Source organism: Gigantopelta aegis, chromosome 9, assembly GCF_016097555.1.
Source record: "Gigantopelta aegis isolate Gae_Host chromosome 9, Gae_host_genome, whole genome shotgun sequence".
Lineage (NCBI taxonomy): Eukaryota > Metazoa > Mollusca > Gastropoda > Neomphalida > Peltospiridae > Gigantopelta > Gigantopelta aegis.
Window position 1 is genome coordinate 48,722,736 of NC_054707.1, and position 21,902 is coordinate 48,744,637.

Sequence of the window (21,902 nt, forward strand, 5' to 3'; positions counted from 1 at the left end):
ACAAAATGGATGAGAGCTCTAAATGAATCGTTTGTGAACCTTCAAAGCAAAGAACGTTATTGTTTATTTATTGCAAAAGAACACAAAAGGTGTTGCTATAACTTTTAACTCTTTCTCCTCTAAGTTTCATCAATTTGCTATTTATCCTGTTGAGATAATTTGATCTGAACATGTTCACATGGTTGAAAGGGTTAACAGGGGGCTACCGGTGGTGTGGAAACCCAATTACGGACTACGTCCATGGCTGAGTGCTGCTGAAGCTGTTCTTCGCTGATTTAGTTGAGCCGAGTCACGAAGGTGATCCCGTCTTGGCTAACATTACATCCTGCCCTCCTTACCTGTGTGACCCGCCGACATGACACTGTGGTGCTGACTTCACAGTGGCTGGGCAGGTCACCCGATGGTATTACACCAATTTACATGGATGTGAACGTGAAACTGATAACAGGAGAGTTGTCAGCGGTGTGACACCATCAACAGGGTGACACGGCCGGCCGTGTTGAAGCATCGGTTCTCCGAGGGTTGTGTGTGTGAGACACGACATCAGATATAAATTATTTGGCAGGATTCTCCTCTAAATGTTGTTGACATGTGACAGGGTCCACAGTGATACATGTGCTACACATGAATCGTAACTGGCTTGACTGCACTAAGACGGTCGCTTTGTTAAAGCTTTATTACTCTTGTATCACTGCTTGCTTCAGCGGTCAGCCATAATTAATTACAAGTGTACTATTAATAGTGCTTTACATACTGTTTACATTCTCCCATACATAGGTACCATGCCTTGTCAGAAACTGAACATTGGATAGACATGCCTGAACCATTTATGGATGTAAATAAAATTACCTCACCTCAACACTAAAAATAACTAGCAGTTTTGGCTTGTTTTATTTTTGATTACTTCACCACTGTGTAAGATGCTTGAAAAGACTTAATAGCTAATTCCTTCTATGATCTACATTCACATGTACATCAGTTGTAATCTCATTAGGGATCTTCCAGAATTGATCAAGTAGGTGAGACATTTTTGTATATATACCTATTTTATTAATATTTAACCATGTACATGTGCAAAAATGTAAGCTCCATAGCTGGTATATATCAAAGGCCTTGGTACGTTCTATCCTGTTTGGGAATGTACATATACATAAGAAGACATTTGACAAAGAGATCTTACATGTATGGCTATATGTACATGGAGTATGCATGCTGTACATGCATATATATTTGTATGTACAGTTGTCTTTATAAACAAGGGAGGAGGGATGTAGCCCAGTGGTAATGCGCTTGCCTTATATCTGATAAGGCTAGGATCGATCTCTGTCAGTGGGCCCATTGGGCTATTTCTTGTTACAGCCAGTGCATCACCACTGGTATATCAAAGGCTGTGGCATGTGCTATGCTGTCTGTGGGATGGTGCATACAAAAGATCCCTTGCTATTAATGGAAAAATGTAGCGGGTTTCCTCTCTAAGATTATATATGTCAGAATTATCAAATGTTTCACATCCAATAGCTGATGATTAATAAATAAATTTGCTCTAGTGGTTTTGTTAAACAAAACAACTTTAACAAACTTTATTAACAAGCTTCAGGGTAGGGATGTAGCCCAGCTGTAAAGCGCTTTACTGATGTTCGGTTGGTCTAGGGTCGATCCCTGTCAGTGGGCCCAGAGGCGATGATTAATACATCAATTTGTTCTAGTGGTGTTGTTAAACAAAACAAACTTTTTAACTTTATAAATGAGCTTCTTGAGTATCAGCTTAACCCAATATTGCACCCACAATTTACATGTTACATCGGCTTAACCCAACATTGCACCCACAGTTTACATGTTACTCTTGGTTTACTCTTGTTGTTGCACTACTCAACTCTAGTTCAATAGCTCTTAAGAAGATATTTGTACAGTTTATGCCATTGATACTCCCCACAATGGTCCGAGTGGTTAATTGAAGAAAGCACAGTATATCTATCTTGTTGAGAGGCGTTAACTGATGGTTGTGAGTATTGTATCTCCGCGTTTCATGTTGCCCTGTTTGTTCCAGGCACACATGTAATTGCCGTGTCGTGGTGCCTCGTGTGGATGATTTACCTTTAAAAACACGCTGCCCTTTGGCACTCGTTTTGTGAGCCAATACAAAAGGTGTTCATAACAAAATGCTGATTGTGTGTCATAACGATGTCCCTCTGTGACTCACATTGTCATGTCTGCCCAGCTGAAAACGCCTCGAGAGCACTAGAGATGGTCCAGATACCATACATACTGTCGTACATGTGCATACGTGCAGGCGGAATATAACACATACTGTCTTATAACCCATGCACCATGAAATACAGACGTATTTGTCATGTTTACAAGTGCTGTTAGTTTTACTATTGAAACCTTTGTGAGGCACACATGTCATGATGAGTATCAGATCTCCACATGACCAAGTTAAGAGGAGTGATTGCTGCCCTAACTCACATTATGGGAAGACGTTTAAGATATTACCATAGTGTGAGGAATCCTATAAATTAACATGCTAACAGGAGCTAAAAATTACTTTTGTTTGTTTGTTTTGTTTAATGACACCACTAGGGCATATTGATTAGTTAATCATCGGCTATTGGATGTCAAACATTTGGTAATTATGACTTGTATAGGAAACCCACTATTTTTTCCATGAGCAGCAAGGGATCTTTTATATGGACTTTTCAAACTGACAGGAAAGCACATGCCACAACCTTTGACCAGTTGTCGTGCACTGGTTGGAATGAGAAAACCCTGTCAGTTGAATGGATCCACCGAGGTGGTTCGATCCTACGACTCAAGCACCTCAGACGAGAACTCAACCGACTGAGCTAAATCGCGCCCCTCTCCTTGAACTAGTCTAAGGGGAGTGATGGGGAGCGAGAACGATGCTCCCCTTAACGGGCGAGATCTGAACTATTTTACTTTGTCATTCAGTCATATCACTGTTATCTTCGCACTGTTACTTGAACATTTGTATGCATGTCTTATTTACCTGGTGGATCTGTGTCACAAGTTGTGATTGTGTTCACAAATAGACCTGACCAGCTGCTCAACTGTCGGAATTTAGCTGCGATTTCATATGCAAATCAAACGCTACTATCTAGTGTCGTACCTTGCAGAGGAAGGGTTTGTGGGTGATGGAAGAGATAAATAAAAAAATTTGCCTTTTGTTTTAAAAATGTCTTTTTTATTTGCTGATAAAGTCCCAGTATCCTGATTCTTTTTCTGTTAACTTTATGAAGTAAAAACGCAAGACATAGGTATTACGTTTTGGTTGTGGTCACAGCATCAACTTTTGGATTTAGCTTGAAATATTAAAGTTTTGCATTTACATGTAGCTCACAAACTAAAAGTCCTAGATCTATAAAAAAAATTTTTTATACATGTATGTAGTACACAGCCCTAGTAGTAGTACCATGTGGGGGAAAAAAAATGAAATTGTTATTGAAATTTTATAATATAAATTTTTAAAGTATTTTTTATTATTATTATTATAAACAAAATTTAAAAGTACATTGAGATGAACATTTTATGGATGCAACTATCAGTGACACTGAATAATTTTATGGTAGGCGAGACGTTTAAATTTTAATTCTGCAGAATTCTTATTTATTGCCACCATATAGTTGTTTTATGCTAGTTATTTTATGGCTCAGCTGTCATTAACACCTCATTCCATGTTCTAGGAGACAATTTAAATATTCCTCTGTATATAATTATATATACCTGCATGTGGATTGTATATAATTATATATACCTGTATGGATTGTATATAATTATATATACTTGAATGTGGATTGTATATAATGATATATACTTGAATGTGGATTGTATATAATTATATATACTTGAATGTGGATTGTATATAATTATATATACTTGAATGTGGATTGTATATAATTATATATACCGGTACCTGTATGTGGATTGTATATAATTATATATACCTGCATGTTGATTATATATAATTATATATTTACCTGTATGTGGATTGTATATAATTATATATACATGTATGTGGATTGTATATAATTATATATATACATGTATGTGGATTGTATGTAATTATATATACCTGTATGTGGATTGTATATAATTATATATACCTGCATGTGGATTGTATATAATTATATATACCTGTATGGATTGTATATAATTATATATACCTGTATGTGGATTGTATATAATTATATATACCTGCATGTGGATTGTATATAATTATATATTCACCTGTATGTGGATTGTATATAATTATATGTACATGTATGTGGATTGTATATAATTATATATATATACCTGTATGTGGATTGTATGTAATTATATATACATGTATCTGGATTGTATATAATTATATATACCTGTATGTGGATTGTATATAATTATATATACCTGTATGTGGATTGTATATAATTGTATATACCTGTATGTGGCATTTTACAGTAAGATGTCCGCGTTGTTTAGAAAGTTGTATAATTTTCACAGTTGACCAACAGGCACTTTGCTTGTGTTGACAGTTGGTTAGTGGGCCTGTCATGGAGTATGTCTGCAGGCACTCTGTGGACTGTTTGCCACCAGATTACAAGTGACTTGTCTGCCAATACAGCTGTTGATCTGTTAACTGCCAGGCTAAATTGATATTCAGTTGTTGATTTCGAGAGTTAAAATTAATTTTATCCAGCCTTGATTATCCGTGATTTAAGGGGACATAACTGGAATCAATAATGGTTTAAGGAGACATAACCAGAATGATACGTTCATGCTGTTTTAGCTTAGTCTGCATCTATAATTAACTGTTTACAAAAAACTGGGTTTTTTTATTAATTTGTTTGTCACTTATAAAAGTGTAAATTGTGGAATGTACAGTGAAACATTGAGCAATCTGGGTGGGTTATAGCCCAGTGATAAAGAGCTTGTTTGATGTGCAGTCGGTTTAGGATCGATCCCTGTCGGTGGGTCCATTGAGCTATTTCTCGTTCTAGCCAGTGCACCATGACTGGTATATCAAAGACTGTGGCATATGCTATCATGTCTGTGGGATGGCGCATATACAATATTTCTTGCTACTAATGGAAAAATGTAGCTGGTTTCCTCTCTAAAACTATGTAAAAAAAAAACCCACCCAAATGTTGGATATTCAATAGCTGATGATTAATATTTAATCAATGTGCTCTAGCAGTGTCATTAAACAAAACAAACTTTAACTTTCATTGAGCAGCCCAGGGTATGACAATTAGTTTTTAAAAGGCTAGTGGGTTTGCCAACCTGTACATATACACATATGCAATAGTTTCAGACTTTTTGAACTGTGAAAAAAAAAGTTTTCATGGATTATATCAAACTGTATAATTTGACCATCCATTAAAGACACTGACCCCAGGTATAGTGTATAGTACAATCTGCTGGGTTTTTTTTAAAAATAATTAAACTGCATATTACTAACAACTTACAGGCCTGTGGATTTGGATTATTTTTTTTATAGCAGCCGGGCTAGTAAATAAAACAATCCACTAGCCAGCAGTATTATGCATAGCCTGAGATTATTCCTCAAATCTTATGACCACTTTCATTTGCCATATACAGTATAAAACAAACCAATCATCAGCACAGTTTTACTCAAAATTGTGAGTCGCCCGACGGGCTAGTGGGTTTTGATATTGATTTGCCCGGTATGTTGTTTTTTTACCATTTCGGGCGAGTGCAATTCTGCAGCCTTGAACTTGTTGCTTAGAAGTTAGATTGTCAGTACTGGACAATCCAATGTATTTCTACTTGCCTTGGTGTTTGTGCAAATAGTTTAAAATGCAGTTTATTTGACACTGAAAATATACACATTTAATGCTAGGATCAGACTGTCGACTATCAAAATGAAGTTGACCAGCTTGACGGTCGCATTGTAATTTCCCCAACTCCCAACTAATGGGTTATATGATGAGAATTGAGTTGTAAGAGCACACAGACTAGCTGGCAACTGGACAGTCGTAGAAGTTGTGAGAGTAGAAAGTTTGCCAACTTTGTCATGACAGTTGGTAGTTTGAGCTAGCATTAGAAATAAGGGTAATTTACTTCTGTACATTTATCTTGATTTATGTTAATTTAATTTAAAAATGCTGTTTTATGTGATGATCTGTTTGAATATGATGAACATGGAAGCTAATTTAAAAATGTAACCGAGTGTTTGTATTTAATGCTTGTATTTAAATTCAGTGCTTGTATTTAAATTTGCATTAATAAATAATAACAGCCTCATAATCATCTACTTTTATTATTATTTTATGTGATAATCTGTTTGAATATGATGAACATGGAAGCTAATTTAAAAATGTAACTGAGTGTAATTCACAGCTACAAATAAAGTCTAATGATATCCTTTCACAAAACACAATGTACATGCAGGTTTGCATATATTTACATAACAGCCTTGTATACAGGTAGGTTGTAGGTTTAATGTAACTTTTCAACAGCTTCATTGATTTTTTTCAAAATTGTTCATGGCTACCAAAACATGAAAACCATAATCATTATTATGCAGTTTTAGCATAGTTTATGACCTTGAATAATATTGTCGTTGATATACATACCAGTATGTTAGATAACAATGAATTCCAAATCTTTAGTGAATACACATAGGATTCTGAGGCAATTTTATTCACACACCAACCCCCCCCCCCCCCCCCCCCAAAAAAAAAGAAGAGAAAAAAGGAGAAAAAAAGAACAAATGTTATTGTACCTGGTCAGGTATCACAGCAGGGTTTGAAATTGGGTGAAATTCCTGAAAACATTCAAAATCGGGCAAGCTACAAATTCTGCTGGCACAAATCAAATCCTGCCAGACTAAACATGATGATGTATTATAATTATAAACAAAATAAAATCAATAATTTTATGTGTGAGTATAATAGATGCCGGTCCAATGGGACGACAGGTGAAAAAGTCTTCCAACCTGTGTTAATGTTGACCATCTAAAACTGTTGGACGGGAGTAGTTTGACTGCTCCATCCTTTCTTTATCTCCCTCCCTCTTTCTTTCCAACTCCATCCTTTCTTTCTCTCCCTCCCTCTTTCTTTGCAACTCCATCCTTTCTTTCCCTCCCTCTTTCTTTGCAACTCCATCCTTTCTTTCTCTCCCTCCCTCTTTCTTTCCAAGTCCATCCTTTCTTTCCCTCCCTCTTTCTTTGCAACTCCATCCTTTCTTTATCTCCCTCCCTCTTTCTTTGCAACTCCATCCTTTCTTTCTCTCCCCTCTTTCTCTGCAACTCCATCCTTTCTTTCTCTCCCTCCCTCTTTCTCTGCAACTCCATCCTTTCTTTCTCTCCCTCCCTCTTTCTTTCCAAGTCCATCCTTTCTTTATCTCCCTCCCTCTTCATGTGCAAAAAATTTACAATCAGTCTGATCATATTTACTCTAACAATACTTTTTATGTATTACTGTAAAATACTTTATTTTCGTGCGGATTTTTTTTTCGCAATTTAATAAAAATAAGTCCGTTCACAAGAATTTATCTCCCCCCCCCCCCCTTTACCCAATAAAAAAACTTGAGTACTGGTACTGATGTTAATAATTTTGATGTTTATTGTTTACAAAATATCATAAACTTACAAAAAATTCTTACAATCTTAGGCTACCCTGTGCTCTTTTCGTAATCCTCAAACTTGTTATAAAAAAATTAACTCAAATTTGAAGGCGCAATGCTAGCTCAACTTTGATTTAATGAATATTTATTACAGTCAAAATACTCATTCAGTACGATTTGTGATAGACTAACAGGCAAAACCTTTCATGTGAAGCCCCAATATGTACTATGAGTATAGTGTCGCTGTACAAGTCCACTTCAGATTTTTCACTTCCACATTTTAACAGCCTAAGTTTACTTCCTTTTTTTTAAACGTCTGTTGCTTTAATCGCCAGCACTTATGAAAGAAAACCATATAAAACGTAGTATTGTTTATTATCTTATAATATATTGCCTGTACTTGTATATTGGGTTTTTTCTTAATTTAAAGTTTTAAGTGTTGCATTGTTACTACTTGTCCAGTGCAACGAAAACTAACGATGTCTCGGGTTTGATTGAACGAGACTACAATTTCTGTCAGCCTTTAATTTCAAGAATTTTATTAAAACGCAAGAAACGTGAAAATTAATTCCACTCGAAAATAAAGTATTTTACAGTATATGTATATGATATTATTTTTCTTCAACATTATTTTAAAAATAAAATAGTGATTCAGGGTCCCAGCCCTGACACTATCGACATTTCTGGGCCAATATAAATTGTTTTAAAAGAGGAAAAATAGTATTTCAACGACTGCACAGTATCTTACATGTAGTTATTAATTCTCGCAAGAAAAAGAAAATATGGCACTCGTTTGGAAGGGTATTATCTTGTTGAAAGAAGCTCCATGTTACACTTCAAAAATAATTTATGGATTTAAAAACAAAAACCCTGTTTACTCTGTTATAATGGACTGAACACATTAAGAGACAAAACACATGGAGATTCTAAAACGGGATTTTTTTTTCTTTCTTTCCTAATGATTTTCAATCACCTGCCAAGTTTGAAATTTATGTAAATATCTCCAAATGTCATGTTGTCACAGTGATCGCCACCGCTGTGAAAAATATCGCTAACTAGAATTCTGTTGTAACATCAAAAACAGCTGCTTCTGTTCGTACCTTGTCACTGAATAATTTGTTTATGTGACTTGTAGTTAAATATAAGTGATATAAAAAAATATGCAGACATAGCAAATCCATATATAAGTTATATCTGTGTGTGTGTGTGTGTGTGTGTGTGTGTGTGTGTGTGTGTGCAGCTGCTTCATACCTTGTCACAGAATAATGTATGTGTCTCATGGTTAAAAATAATTATAAGTGATATAATAAATAGACATACATGTACATTATTAAAAAACCATGTATAAATTATATCTCTGTGTGTATACATGTGTGTGTGTGTGTGTGTGTGTGTGTGTGTGTGTGTGTGATATGTGTGTGTATCAGATATGTGTGTGTGTATCAGATATGTGTGTGCGTACATGCATGCTTGCCTATGTGTCCAATCTCTGTTATGTCTGTGAATAGATTTAGCTCGCTTTCTGCACTTATGTACATATATATATGACATTGTATATGACATTGTACACCTACTGTTCAGAGTACACAGGCATTGTTTGATGCTGTACCTATAGCATACATTGTTAATGACCAGGTAATTAAATTGCTATTACTATCACTGACAATGTAATTGACACCTGGTATTCCATGTTGCTTAAACACAAATGCACATTATATTGTATATATTTATTAGGCTGGAAATATATAGGGTAGGTAGGTAGGTAGGTAGGTAGGAAAAACATTTTATTTTGGAAAATAATTTTATTTATGGATATTAAATAGGTGTTGACTACCGGTATCCAAAATAACCTCTACATGTATAGAAATACATTATGCAAATAGTGTTTTCCGTAAACATTTGGCACGATATAGTAAACTAAACATTTTGGGGACATTTTCACCATTTGTTTTTTGTTCATTAAAAATAATGTACCTAATGTGCTTGCTTTGATAAATGAATGGCAAAATACAAAACAGCCGTATATTAGGCGTAAAAAAAAAAAAAAATTGTGTGTTTCCGGTTTCCCCGACCGACCCTAATTTTACGCTGTGACCCTAAAAAAATTTGACTACCAAAAACAAAACAAAAAAATTAAAACACAACATCTACCGCGATTTTTGCAGACAGGTTATTTGCAGTATGTCAAGAACATGGTTTAAAAAAAAATAAAAAAAAAAAAAAGTTCCTACCTACATGTACCTACCCTATTTTTTCCAGAGATGAAACCTGAAACACACATATTATTTTTTTGGGCCTTATTAGTTAATAATTATAATAATAATACCTTTTTGTGAGTTTTATAAAGGCAATCTTAGAATTAATTATTGAAAAAGGCTAGTTTGATTTCAGGGCAGCATGGCGCTGATTGAGGCAAGATGGTGCTAGACTATTTGGGCATGGAGATGCACCATGCTAAAACAAGTTAGGGAATCCACAAGCAAACCAACAATACCATATATCATTGTCCTTTGAATCTGACTGGAAAAAACAATGTTTTTGTTTTACCCATCTCCGTGGTATTGTGGTAATGCTATGGGCTTAAGGCTTGGTAGGTACTAGGTTCAAATTCCACACATTGGAAATGGGATTATTAATCGCTGTACCGGCTCTAAAGCTAGTGTTTCGCAAACCTTAATGGTTAGGTATAACCACTTACATCGACCAATGTCCACAACTGGTTTATCAAAGGCTGTGGTATGTACTGTTCTATCTGTGGGAGAGTGCGTATAAAAGATCCCTTGCTGTTCAGAAATAAGCAGCAGGTTTACTCTAATACTAACAGTAACTTCTCTCCTGGGCAGGCAGTTGAGGCAGCTGGACTGCCTGTCCAGGACAGACAGTCTTGAACCTTAATTGGATAGAAGCACTTAAATAAGTTATAACTACACAACTACTCAGCACAATGCTGCAGGCCGCTATATTTTTCACTTTTTTTCAAGACCCCATATAACTTTTTTAGTGGAAACTGGCGAAGTAAATAATGAAACTAATGGAGATTTTACTGACATATTTAATCATTTGATTTAGCAGTAAACTTCATCAGTATCGGTAAACACGCCCTCCCCTAGCTTATAAGAAAGTCCTTAAATTTCTACAAGGCCAGTTTGTCGCTGGAGTAAATCGAAAAACATTGCATATTTTTGTGAAAACAATTTTCCGACAATCAGAACTCTTCGCCTAATATCTCACGAAAGTTACCAAACTTGCCTTTCAATTTGAAGGGAAGTAACTCCATCAATCAGTTGTTAGAAGAAAAACTATTCCGTGGGTCATAAACAAAATTAATATAAGAACGATCTGATTTATAACGATGCCAAATTAGTTTTGGAATGTTTTCGTGGAAATCGTTGTTATATTAAAAAACGATTATGGACATACAAAAAAAAAAGATTTACAATCGGCAGGCTCAAATTAGGGTTGGTTGGGTAACCGGAAACAAACAATATTTTATGATACACCTTAAATACATGTAAATCCAAACTTAGTTCAGTAATTTATTGTAGGTTGAACCATGCACCTATGTTACCGTACACTGTACTTTATGGATATAATAAACATGATGTTTTATTGGTCTTCCAGTGTCCTTTGTTTGACCAAGAACAATTTCACTGACCAGCACATTCATATATATCTAATCTCTTTACAACAAGCTGACCGCAATGAAGTTTTATGTGAGCGCCTTCACAAACACCTTGTCTTTGAAGCAAGGAAAGTTCAGAGTAGCATGTAAAGACATTGTAATAATCATAGAGCTAAGAGGTACAGCTGTACATGTACATGTTGTTGCATATTTGTTGCCATGCAAAGACCACATACAGTGAAACCTGTCTAAACTGAATCACGCTAGGGACCTAATTTTATTATCTGATTAAAACAGGATCTGGTGTTTAAAGGGTCATGTCATAGAAGAATTTAGAAAATTATAAGGACCATGAACTTTGACCAGTTTTGACAGGATTCCAGTTAAAGCAGGGTCTGTTTTAGACAAGTTTGGCTGTACTTGTTTGAATTGTACATATTGTATGTTACACAGAGGAAATTAATGCATCAGTATATATCAGTATCATTTTGTGGTTCAGAGTTAAAAAGTTACAATTTGTAGAGCATATTGATTTATTAATCATCAGCTATTGTTTGTCAAAAATTAGAGAGGAAACCCGCTACATTTTGCATTAGTAGCAAGGGATCTTTTATACTTTACCATAGACAGGACAGCACATAACATAACGTTTGATATACCGGTCATGATGCACTATAGTTGGGATGGAGGTAACCCAATCAGATTGGATCCACTGAGGTGATTCATGATCATTTTATGGTTCAGGCCTTGATAGGCTGCAAGGGCCAGGATGTAGCCTAGTGGTAAAACATTCGCTTGATGCGTGGTCAGTCTAGGATTGATCCTTGTCAGTGGACCCATTGGACTATTTCTCATTCCAGCCAGTGCTCCACAACTGGTGTAACAAAGGCCGTGGTATATACTATCCTGTCTTTGGGATGGTGCATATAAAATATACCTTGCTACTAATCGAAAAAGAATAGCCCATGAAGTGGCGACAGCATGTTTCCTTTCTCAATATCTGTGTGGTTCTTAACCATATGTCTGATGCCATATACCGGTACCCATAAATAAAATGTGTTGAGTGCATCTTTAAATAAAACATTTCCTTCTTTGATAAGCTGCATGGTCAGTTCTCTTTAGTAGAACCATTGAACTGTGTGCATTACCTGTTGTAACAGCTGGGGTGAAGTTAACCGTTCATTCACTCATTCATTTCTGTTGTAATGAGTGAGTGAATGCTTTATGGCCTGCACCAGAAGAAACAAAAAGTGCTTTGCTGCTAATGGGAATAAGTAAATACACGTAGTGGTGTCGTGATTAAGCTACTGGACATAAGGCTGGTAGGTACAGGGTTCGCAGCCTGGTACCAGCTTCCACCCAAAGTATATTTTAACAACTCCGTAGGTAGGTGTAAGACCACTACACCCTCTTCTTTCTCACTAACCACTAACAACTAACCCACTGTCCTGGACAGAACCTAGATAGCTGAAGTGTGTGTCCAGGACAGCGAGCGTGAGCCTTTTTTTTAGGATATAACTGTGAAAATAAGTTGAAATGAATGAATGAAAAACATGGAAACAATTAACTAATGTGAGACACCTAAAAACAATATGTAAAGGGGTTATTAAATAAACATTATTATTTTTAACTCATGTCAATCATTGATCAGTGGTCAAAACACATACGGTAGGTCAGTATAGACTGCCACAGGCAAAACACTAAGTAGTTTTACAGGTTAATTAAGAATACTTCATCAGTCAACAAGTTAAGTGTTGCTGTAAAATGCTATAAACAAATTTACTCTTTAGTAAACAATATGCCTTAGATTTCATATGTCGTGATCAATTCACACTATTCCCATTAAATCCAATAATTTTGGAGGTTTTATAACTTAAGTTCCCTTCATTTGATAAAATTACATACATGTACACTAGTGCATGATCCTTCATCCTTCCACCCTTTAAAGAAAATCATTATCAAATTGTGAACATTAGACTGCAATTACTAAAAAATTTAACAAGTTTATCTTAATTTTCATTCTTTAATTAATATAATTAACTAATTGTTCATATTTGTGTATATCAGCTACAAAATAAAAATAATTTGACAAATAAAACTAATAACATAAATTAGCATCTTTTTATAATTATTCAAGAAAATGTAAACACTTTCAAATTAAATAGCTCCGTTTTAATAACTGTTCAATAGCACTCAGATTATTTGAAAATATGGATATTTGTGCAAATACTATTCTCCAGTTAAAATAATTCTGTGTTGGGCCTTGATTGACTTGGTGTTTTCCTGATCACTGTCTGTGAGATGGTGCATATAAAAGATCCATTGTCACTAATGAAAAAATTTAGCATATTTCCTCTTAACACACTATAGACAGGTTTTTCCGATTGTCGCCCAGCAGTTTATGACATTGTCGATGATGGTGTAACCGTACGGCCGCCATTAAGGGAGTGAAAATTACGCAACAATAACATGTGACAGCATTGCATCTTGGTGCAATTTCAGTTTTTTTGACTTTCTTGGAACATTTTGTAAAAGCAAAACCAGTCTCAGATAATTCAACCTCATTTAAAGATTGTATATTCATATCAATGTCGGTGGAAATCTGTGAATGATTAAAAACATAAATAATAAAGCACCTATAGATACGCCAGTACAAAAGCATAGCGAATAAATTAAACACACGCAAGTAAATGAGTTTGATTGTTATTAAGTGAAACTTTACTGAATATATCCTAAAATATAGAAAAATATTTCAGTTATGTACGTTTGTAGAAAACATGGTTTACCATTTTAAAAAAGAAGACTGACCGTAGATCTAGATGTCAGCGTTTAGCCCTTACTATTATTAGCTCTTGGATATTCCAGATGTGATCACATGGGTTTGAAGTGGGACTCAGTTCACACTTCCAAATATTGCTCTCTTATTTTTAATTTATTATTTTTTATATGTAAATATGAGTTATTATGGTGTTAAATATGTGTAAATAAATGATAAATAAATAATTTACTGACGTAATATGCCTGCAGGCCACACCAAAAATCACACTATTATTATTATTATTGTTATTATTATTTATTTATTTATTTATTTATTTATTATTATTATTATTATTATATAAATATTAAAAAAATTACTATTTTTTGTTTCTAGAAAAACAAATTAAATTAAATTAATCATCCGCAATATTCAACACTAAATAGTAAATTACCCTGAAAACTCGCCTCTGGTTAGTCGTTAGGCCTAAATGTTCTCTATATTAGTTAATTACGAAACGAACCCCTTTGACACTTACTGGCGATGCCTAAGATAAGTACAAACAAAACAGGAGCATAGGCTGGGAAGGGGGTCATCTGATGCCCCTGTCAGCAGAGTCTAAAATACTGTTTTAAAGTTCAATATATTAGGCTATATACAGGTGTCCAGGGAAATTATATTTACTTACATGTTTAAATTATTCGTTATGCTTTTGTATTCACGTGTATAAACATGCTTTATTATTTACGTTTTTAATTATTAACACACTTCCACCAACTTTGATATGAATCTACAATCTTTAATTGAGGTTGAATTATCCGACATACTGGTTTTGCTTTCAGAAAATGTACTAAGAAGGTAATAAATACTGAAAATGCAACCAGATGCAATGTGTTCTAATGTTATTATTGTGCAAGTTTCGCTCCCTTATTAATGGCGGACCGATCATGTGATTCTAAACATGGCCGCGTACAATACTTTGACGTCACTGGCCAATAAACACGTCTATATGTTAGAATTACCAAATGTGTAACATTCATAATTAATCAATGTGCTGTACCACAGGGCTACTAGATTATGGTAGCCCCACTCCCATGGCTAATGATATTTAATGTTGGCTACTAAATAACTACTATTGCCATGCCCATCAAATGTTGCGGTTAAGTCTATTTTGTAAATATGAATATTCTGCCCATCAAGCCCACCCCCAATGTTAGTGTCTTTAAGCTATATCTCTCTCTTTAGGTGATATATCCAATTTTTACTATTATTTAGTAAAAAAAAGTAAAGTAGGGCTGGTGAATTTTTAATTGTGGTTAGTAAAAAAAATTAATCACTGATCCCATGTCTAGTGGATTTTATGAAAATACTAGAAGCTTTGTGTAACGGTTTCATTAAACATAACAAATTGTAACTTAATTTTTGTGTGCTGATCACGCATGAAACCAGTGCTGGTCGACCGATCACATATGCGACTGAGTGTTTCTTTCTGAAGCCAGTGCTGGCTGACCGTGTGTGGCTGACCACCGTGTTACTAAGCCACCTGTCCCCAGGGCGCTGGCGCAGGGCTCAGATCTTATCCCACTGCAAACTCGTGTCATGGAGGTTGGCTCACCTTTGCTTCTGGCACCTTTCAACATGATTGTGATATTTACCTCAGTTTTGGCTAACGATTTGTGTAAACTACCTTCACTCATCTTAATGGTTACTATGGTGACCAATTCATTGGCCACCGTGTAACCTGCTGCTTCTCAAAACATGCATTCTTGACTGTTACTGTGGCTAGTGCAGAAGGTGGCTCAATGGTGGGTGGTAGAATTGATCCATTGTGGGGGTTTTCTCATTCCAACCATTGCTTATATCAAAGGTCAGGACATGTACTAACCAGTGTGTGATAAAATTATGTAAAAGCTAGATCTTTTTCTAGACCTGCACTTCTTTAATGACACTACTAGAGCACACAGATTTATTAATCAGTCGGTAATTCTGTCATGTAGTTTCCAGAGGAAACCGACTACATTTTTTTATGTGGAGCTCAAGGGATCTTTTATGTGTACTTTTACATAAACAGGAAAACACATACATTTATACCACAGCTTTTGATATACAATCTTGAAGCACTAGTTGGGACAGGAAAACACAATTGGAGAATGGGTCCTCCAAGGGGGTTTGATCTTCTGACACAAGCACATCACATGAACATTCTGCCGACTGAGCTAGGTCTCCCCCCCCCCCCTTCCCCCCCAGTACTTCGAAAGCAGTAGACTGAATATGCATATAGTGGTGATACGGGTTTCTTGTTTTAGTTTAGTAGGATAAGATGTTCACCCTTCACTGGAGCCCTAGAAACAGGTGACTTAATGACAAAATGACATGATCAGCCAAATATTTCATGTTTGAGACCCGGTAACCTCTGATTAAACAAAGAGCAGAGGTGTCATAACACTACAAACACATGTAAGGTCTCACTACACAGATCACTTCCGGGTGAGAGTTCATTGATCATGGTCCACTATAGTTCCTAATTGTGACATATGTTATGGTTCACATATTCACTTCTAGGAAATGGTGAAGAATTAAAACGATATGTATGTTTAATGGTAAGCCTTCTGGCTGTATTTTGCCAATGTTATTTTGTAATATTGTGCATCAACCTTTTGGGACATGGGTATATAGTGCAAGAGACAGCCGGAGTGAATCGGTTAATGAACCACCTGTTCGGACCGGTACTACAGCCAGATGCGGAAATGTTCTCAATTTTGGAGTGAAAATAAATGCTTATATAATGTATGTTTGCAATGGTGTATGTTGTTAGTGCCAACGAGAACCCGTTCTATTGGCAATCTTCGTTTGAAGTTGGGCAATTTAACATGGGTTTCAATGGCAGATGACATCTGTGTAGTGAGACCTAAAAAGAAAGTAAGAAACAAGAAGTTAATATATACGATTGACACATATCAATCTTCAAATACAAAGGTGCAGGATCTAGTTGAGTTGGTAGAGCACTCGCCCGAGGTGGATGAGTCGTAGGATCTAGCTCAGTCGGTAGAGCACTCGCCCGAGGTGGATGAGTCGTAGGATCTAGCCGAGTCGGTAGAGCACTCGCCTGAAGTGGATGAGTCGTAGGATCTAGCCGAGTCGGTAGAGCACTTGCCTGAGGTGGATGAGTCATAGGATCTAGCTGAGTCGGTAGAGCACTCGCTGAGGTGGATGAGTCGTAGGATCTAGCTGAGTTGGTAGAGCACTCGCCTGAGGTGGATGAGTCGTAGGATCTAGCTGAGTCGGTAGAACACTCGCCTGAGGTGGATGAGTCGTAGGATCTAGCTGAGTTGGTAGAGCACTCGCCTGAGGTGGATGAGTCATAGGATCGAACCACCTCAGTGGACCCATTATCTGATTATTATTATTTCCAACTCGGCCAGTTCCCCATGACTGGTCTATCAAAGATCGTGAAACAAAACAAACTTTAACTCAATTAAAACAAAACAAAAATCTTTTGTGCAGTCTTGCCAATGCAAGTACTGTACATGTTGATGCATATTTTAACCTGATGTTCCAGATTTATTTGTATTAGTTGTATGTTACATATACAGTAAATTTTGTACTTTGAGCTTTGTGATGGAGCACAAAGGTGAAGTGCATAAAATCTGTGCAGTAAACTCATCAAGCTGGAGTTTTTATCTTTATATATTTGCATACTTGGTTTAATTTTAAATACGATCTAATTTTGTAGCTGATGATTATAGTTTAAAAAACCCGCTCCCTACCATGTGATTAATTTTTGGACCACTAATTATGAGTGTTTTCTCAAAAATCAAGGCAAATCAGCTAATTTTACATATTTTGAACATAGTTTGACACCCAATAGCCGATGTATTTGTCGTGCTGGGGTGTCGTTAAACATCTATTTTATTCTAATCTATTTTAAGAAAAGCATTAAAGAAATCTTGAAAAATCGCCGGATGCCTTCATGTAGATATAATTGCCAATGGATTGCTTCTCCTTTGTAGGGGAGGGACGTAGCCCAGTTGTAAAATGCTTGCTTGGTGTGCGGTCGGTCGGGGATCGATCACCGTCAGTGGGCCCATTTGGGCTGTGTCTCGCTTCAGCCAGTGCACCATGGCTGGTACATCAAAGACCGTGGTATGTGCTGTCCTATCAGTGGGATGGTGCATATAAAAGATCCCTTGCTACTAATGGAAAAATTAAGCGGGTTTCCTCTTTAAGACTATGTCAAAATTACCAAATGTTTGACATGCAGTAGCCGATGATTATTAAATCAATGTGCTCTAGTTGTGTCGTTAAACAAAACAAACTTATTCTGATTCTCCTTGTAAAATGATTTTTCTAAAATTAAACTACTCTTGTACATTTGGAGGTTATTTCTTTCTTTTTAATTCTAATTCCTTTTCAAGGATTCATGTATGGATCTTCTAGTTGTTATTCTTAGTGAAATTTTTTCTTTTTAATCTGAAAGATTATGTTCACTACAATAAAGTGTTATTTGTGTTTTTATGTTTAACTACTATATGTGTTTTTGTATTATTTGTGTTTTTGTGTTATTGTGTTATTAAAGTTGTATTTGTGCTAGTGTTATTTGTGTTAAATGACATTTGTGGGATCAAATAGACAATAACACCCACAAATCTAAAAACTCCATATGGTTATCTCCTAAGTGTTGTATAAGTGTTATTTGTGTTACTTTGTTATTTGTGTTACTTTGTTATTTGTGTTAAAGTGTTACTTTGTTATTTGTGTTAAAGTGTTAATTGTGTTTCTGTGTTATTTGTGTTAGTAGTGTGTTATTAAAGTGTTATTTGTGTTGCTGTGTTATTTGTGTTAGTAGTGTGTTATTAAAGTGTTATTTGTGTTTCTGTGTTATTTGTGTCAGTAGTGTGTTATTAAAGTGTTATTTGTGTTTCTGTGTTATTTGTGTCAGTAGTGTGTTATTAAAGTGTTATTTGTGTCAGTAGTGTGTTATTAAAGTGTTATTTGTGTTTCTGTGTTATTTGTGTCAGTAGTGTGTTATTAAAGTGTTATTTGTGTTTCTGTGTTATTTGTGTTTCTGTGTTATTTGTGTCAGTAGTGTGTTATTAAAGTGTTATTTGTGTTTCTGTGTTATTTGTGTCAGTAGTGTGTTATTAAAGTGTTATTTGTGTTTCTGTGTTATTTGTGTCAGTAGTGTGTTATTAAAGTGTTAATTGTGTTTCTGTGTTATTTGTGTCAGTAGTGTGTTATTAAAGTGTTATTTGTGTCAGTAGTGTGTTATTAAAGTGTTATTTGTGTTTCTGTGTTATTTGTGTCAGTAGTGTGTTATTAAAGTGTTATTTGTGTTTCTGTGTTATTTGTGTTTCTGTGTTATTTGTGTCAGTAGTGTGTTATTAAAGTGTTAATTGTGTTTCTGTGTTATTTGTGTCAGTAGTGTGTTATTAAAGTGTTATTTGTGTCAGTAGTGTGTTATTAAAGTGTTATTTGTGTTTCTGTGTTATTTGTGTCAGTAGTGTGTTATTAAAGTGTTATTTGTGTTTCTGTGTTATTTGTGTTTCTGTGTTATTTGTGTTTCTGTGTTATTTGTGTCAGTAGTGTGTTATTAAAGTGTTATTTGTGTTTCTGTCTTGCAGAAGAAGGATCATGGTCAGGAGCTGATAGAACAGGTTCTGTACCACCTGGATATCTTAGAAAAGGATTACTTTGGCCTGCAGTACACGGACACTCACAATGTCAATGTAAGTATTGAATGGCACATTCAACACATTTTTATTAACAGTTATATGGCATCAGACATGCATGTATTTATTGTTAGGGACCACACACACACATGCGTATTGAGAGAAGAAAACTGCTACAGCCAGACCATGAGCTACTTTGTTTGATTAGCGACTGTAGATCTTTTATATGTACCATTCCACATCCCACAGACAGGATAGTGCACACCACAGTCTTTGTCACATCAGTTGTAGAGCACTGGCTGGAAAAAAGAAATATTGATCAACACTTTTAACCCAGTACACCAATTTGGGCCTGACCACCTCTACAAAATGGATAGAAAAGTACATTAATGTAGGGGTAAAAGGATTAGTAGTAATGTTAAATATTTATAAAGGATTGGCTACCATGGCATGTAAATGGTTGGTTAGGAACCCCTCTTGTCATGCTTTTGACTATGGATCTGCTTGACATCTAATACATTTTGTATATTGTGGAGCTAAACAAATATTGCATAGATATATGGATAAACTATCAGCATGCCCTTCTTTAACAAACCCATCACACTTTGTATGAAATTAACAACACTTAGTAACTTGTAAATGGAGTCCAGTTTGTTTCAGCTGCAAGTAACGTACATTGTCACTAGTCTGTGTTTCATCAGCGTCTTTATTAAATTAGTCTTACCTCTGATGAAGGGATTTGAAGCTGTAAGCTCTACTGACAATCACAGGCATGTACATTGCCACTTCATGGGCTACTCTTTTCTGTTAGCAGCAAGGGATCTTTTATATGCACCATCCTACAGACAGGGTAGTACATACCACTTTGATATACCAGTTGTCTGTGTTTCATCAGCGTGTTTATTAAATTAGTCTTACCTCTGATGAAGGGATTTGAAGCTGTAAGCTCTACTGACAATCACAGCATGTACACTGCCACTTCATGGGCTACTCTTTTCTATTAGCAGCAAGGGATCTTTTATATGCACCATCCTACAGACAGGGTAGTACAGACCACTTTGATATACCAGTCGTGGTGCACTGGCTGGAATGAGAAATAGCCCAAACGGCCCATCGACGGGGGTCGATCCCAGACCGACCATGCATCGAGCCAGCACTTTACCACTGGGGTACATCCCACCCCTGTATGTGTGGTGGAATGACTTTCATTAGATCAACAAGGTTCTGATTTTTAGAGTTTAAACTGATACTGACATTCAACCCAATATTGGGGCGGGATTTAGCTCAGTCAGTTGAGCATTAGCCTGAGGTGCTTGCGTCGCAGGATCAAACCACCTCAGTGGATCCATTCCACTGGGGTTTTTCTTGTTCCAACAAGTGCAACACAACTGGTCATAGACTGTGGTAAGTGCTTTCCTGTCTGTGGGAAAAAGTATTTAATAGATCCCTTGCTGCTAATGGAAAAGTGTAGCGGGTTTCCTTTGATGACTACCAATCATAATTACCAAATGTTTGACATCCAGTAGCCGATGATTAATTAATAAATGTGGTCTGGTGGTGTCGTTAAACAAAAGAAACTTTTACTTTAACTTTTAATTCAATATTATTAAATCTCCCATTATATCTTTGTAATTTAATCAGACATAACTTTACTAGTAATGAATTAAATTTGATATAAAATCTTATATGTTCTCTTCTTTCATTCCATCAGTGAAGTTAGAACACGTTGATTTATCAATCATCGGCTATTGGATGTCAAACAGTTGGACATAGTCTTAGAGAGGAAACCTGCTACATTTTTCTATTAGTAGTGCTCACCATCCCACAGACAGGATAGCACATACCACAGACTATGATATACCAGTCATGGTGCACTGGCTGGAATGAGATATAGCCCAATGAGTCCACCAATGGGGATCGATCCTAACAGGATAGCCCTTAAAACTAGACTTGTTACTTGGTCTCATGGGTGATCAGTTTAAAGAGGTTTCACTCCACTAGTGTATGTCTAAACAACAGACTAATTAGTTATATTTTTCAAAACTTGTTTCTTTAATTCAAGTTTTTACTTCTTTTTTTCAGCATTGGTTGGATCCGACTAAACAGGTTAAAAAACAAGTCAAAAGTAAGAGCTAATAAATAAACTAGTCATTTCATAATGCCTTCCTCTCTGCTTTTTATTCCATAATTTATTTTTATACAGTTACATGTAACCAGGGCTTCTAGATTATGGTAGCCCCACTCCCATGGCTAGTGATATTCAATGTTGGGC

General features: G+C 35.8%; 1 protein-coding gene across 3 annotated transcripts in view; it reads left to right on the forward strand.

Annotated features, from left to right (window-relative positions):
• LOC121381057 (band 4.1-like protein 5) overlaps window positions 1-21,902 on the forward strand; it is a 71,675-nt gene that overhangs the window by 13,869 nt on the left and 35,904 nt on the right. For all 3 annotated transcript variants that reach the window (XM_041510140.1, XM_041510142.1, XM_041510141.1), the window contains exons 2-3: window positions 19,583-19,687; window positions 21,713-21,755. In XM_041510140.1, the coding sequence (XP_041366074.1) occupies window positions 19,583-19,687; window positions 21,713-21,755 (148 nt within the window). The remainder of the gene's footprint in view (window positions 1-19,582; window positions 19,688-21,712; window positions 21,756-21,902) is intronic.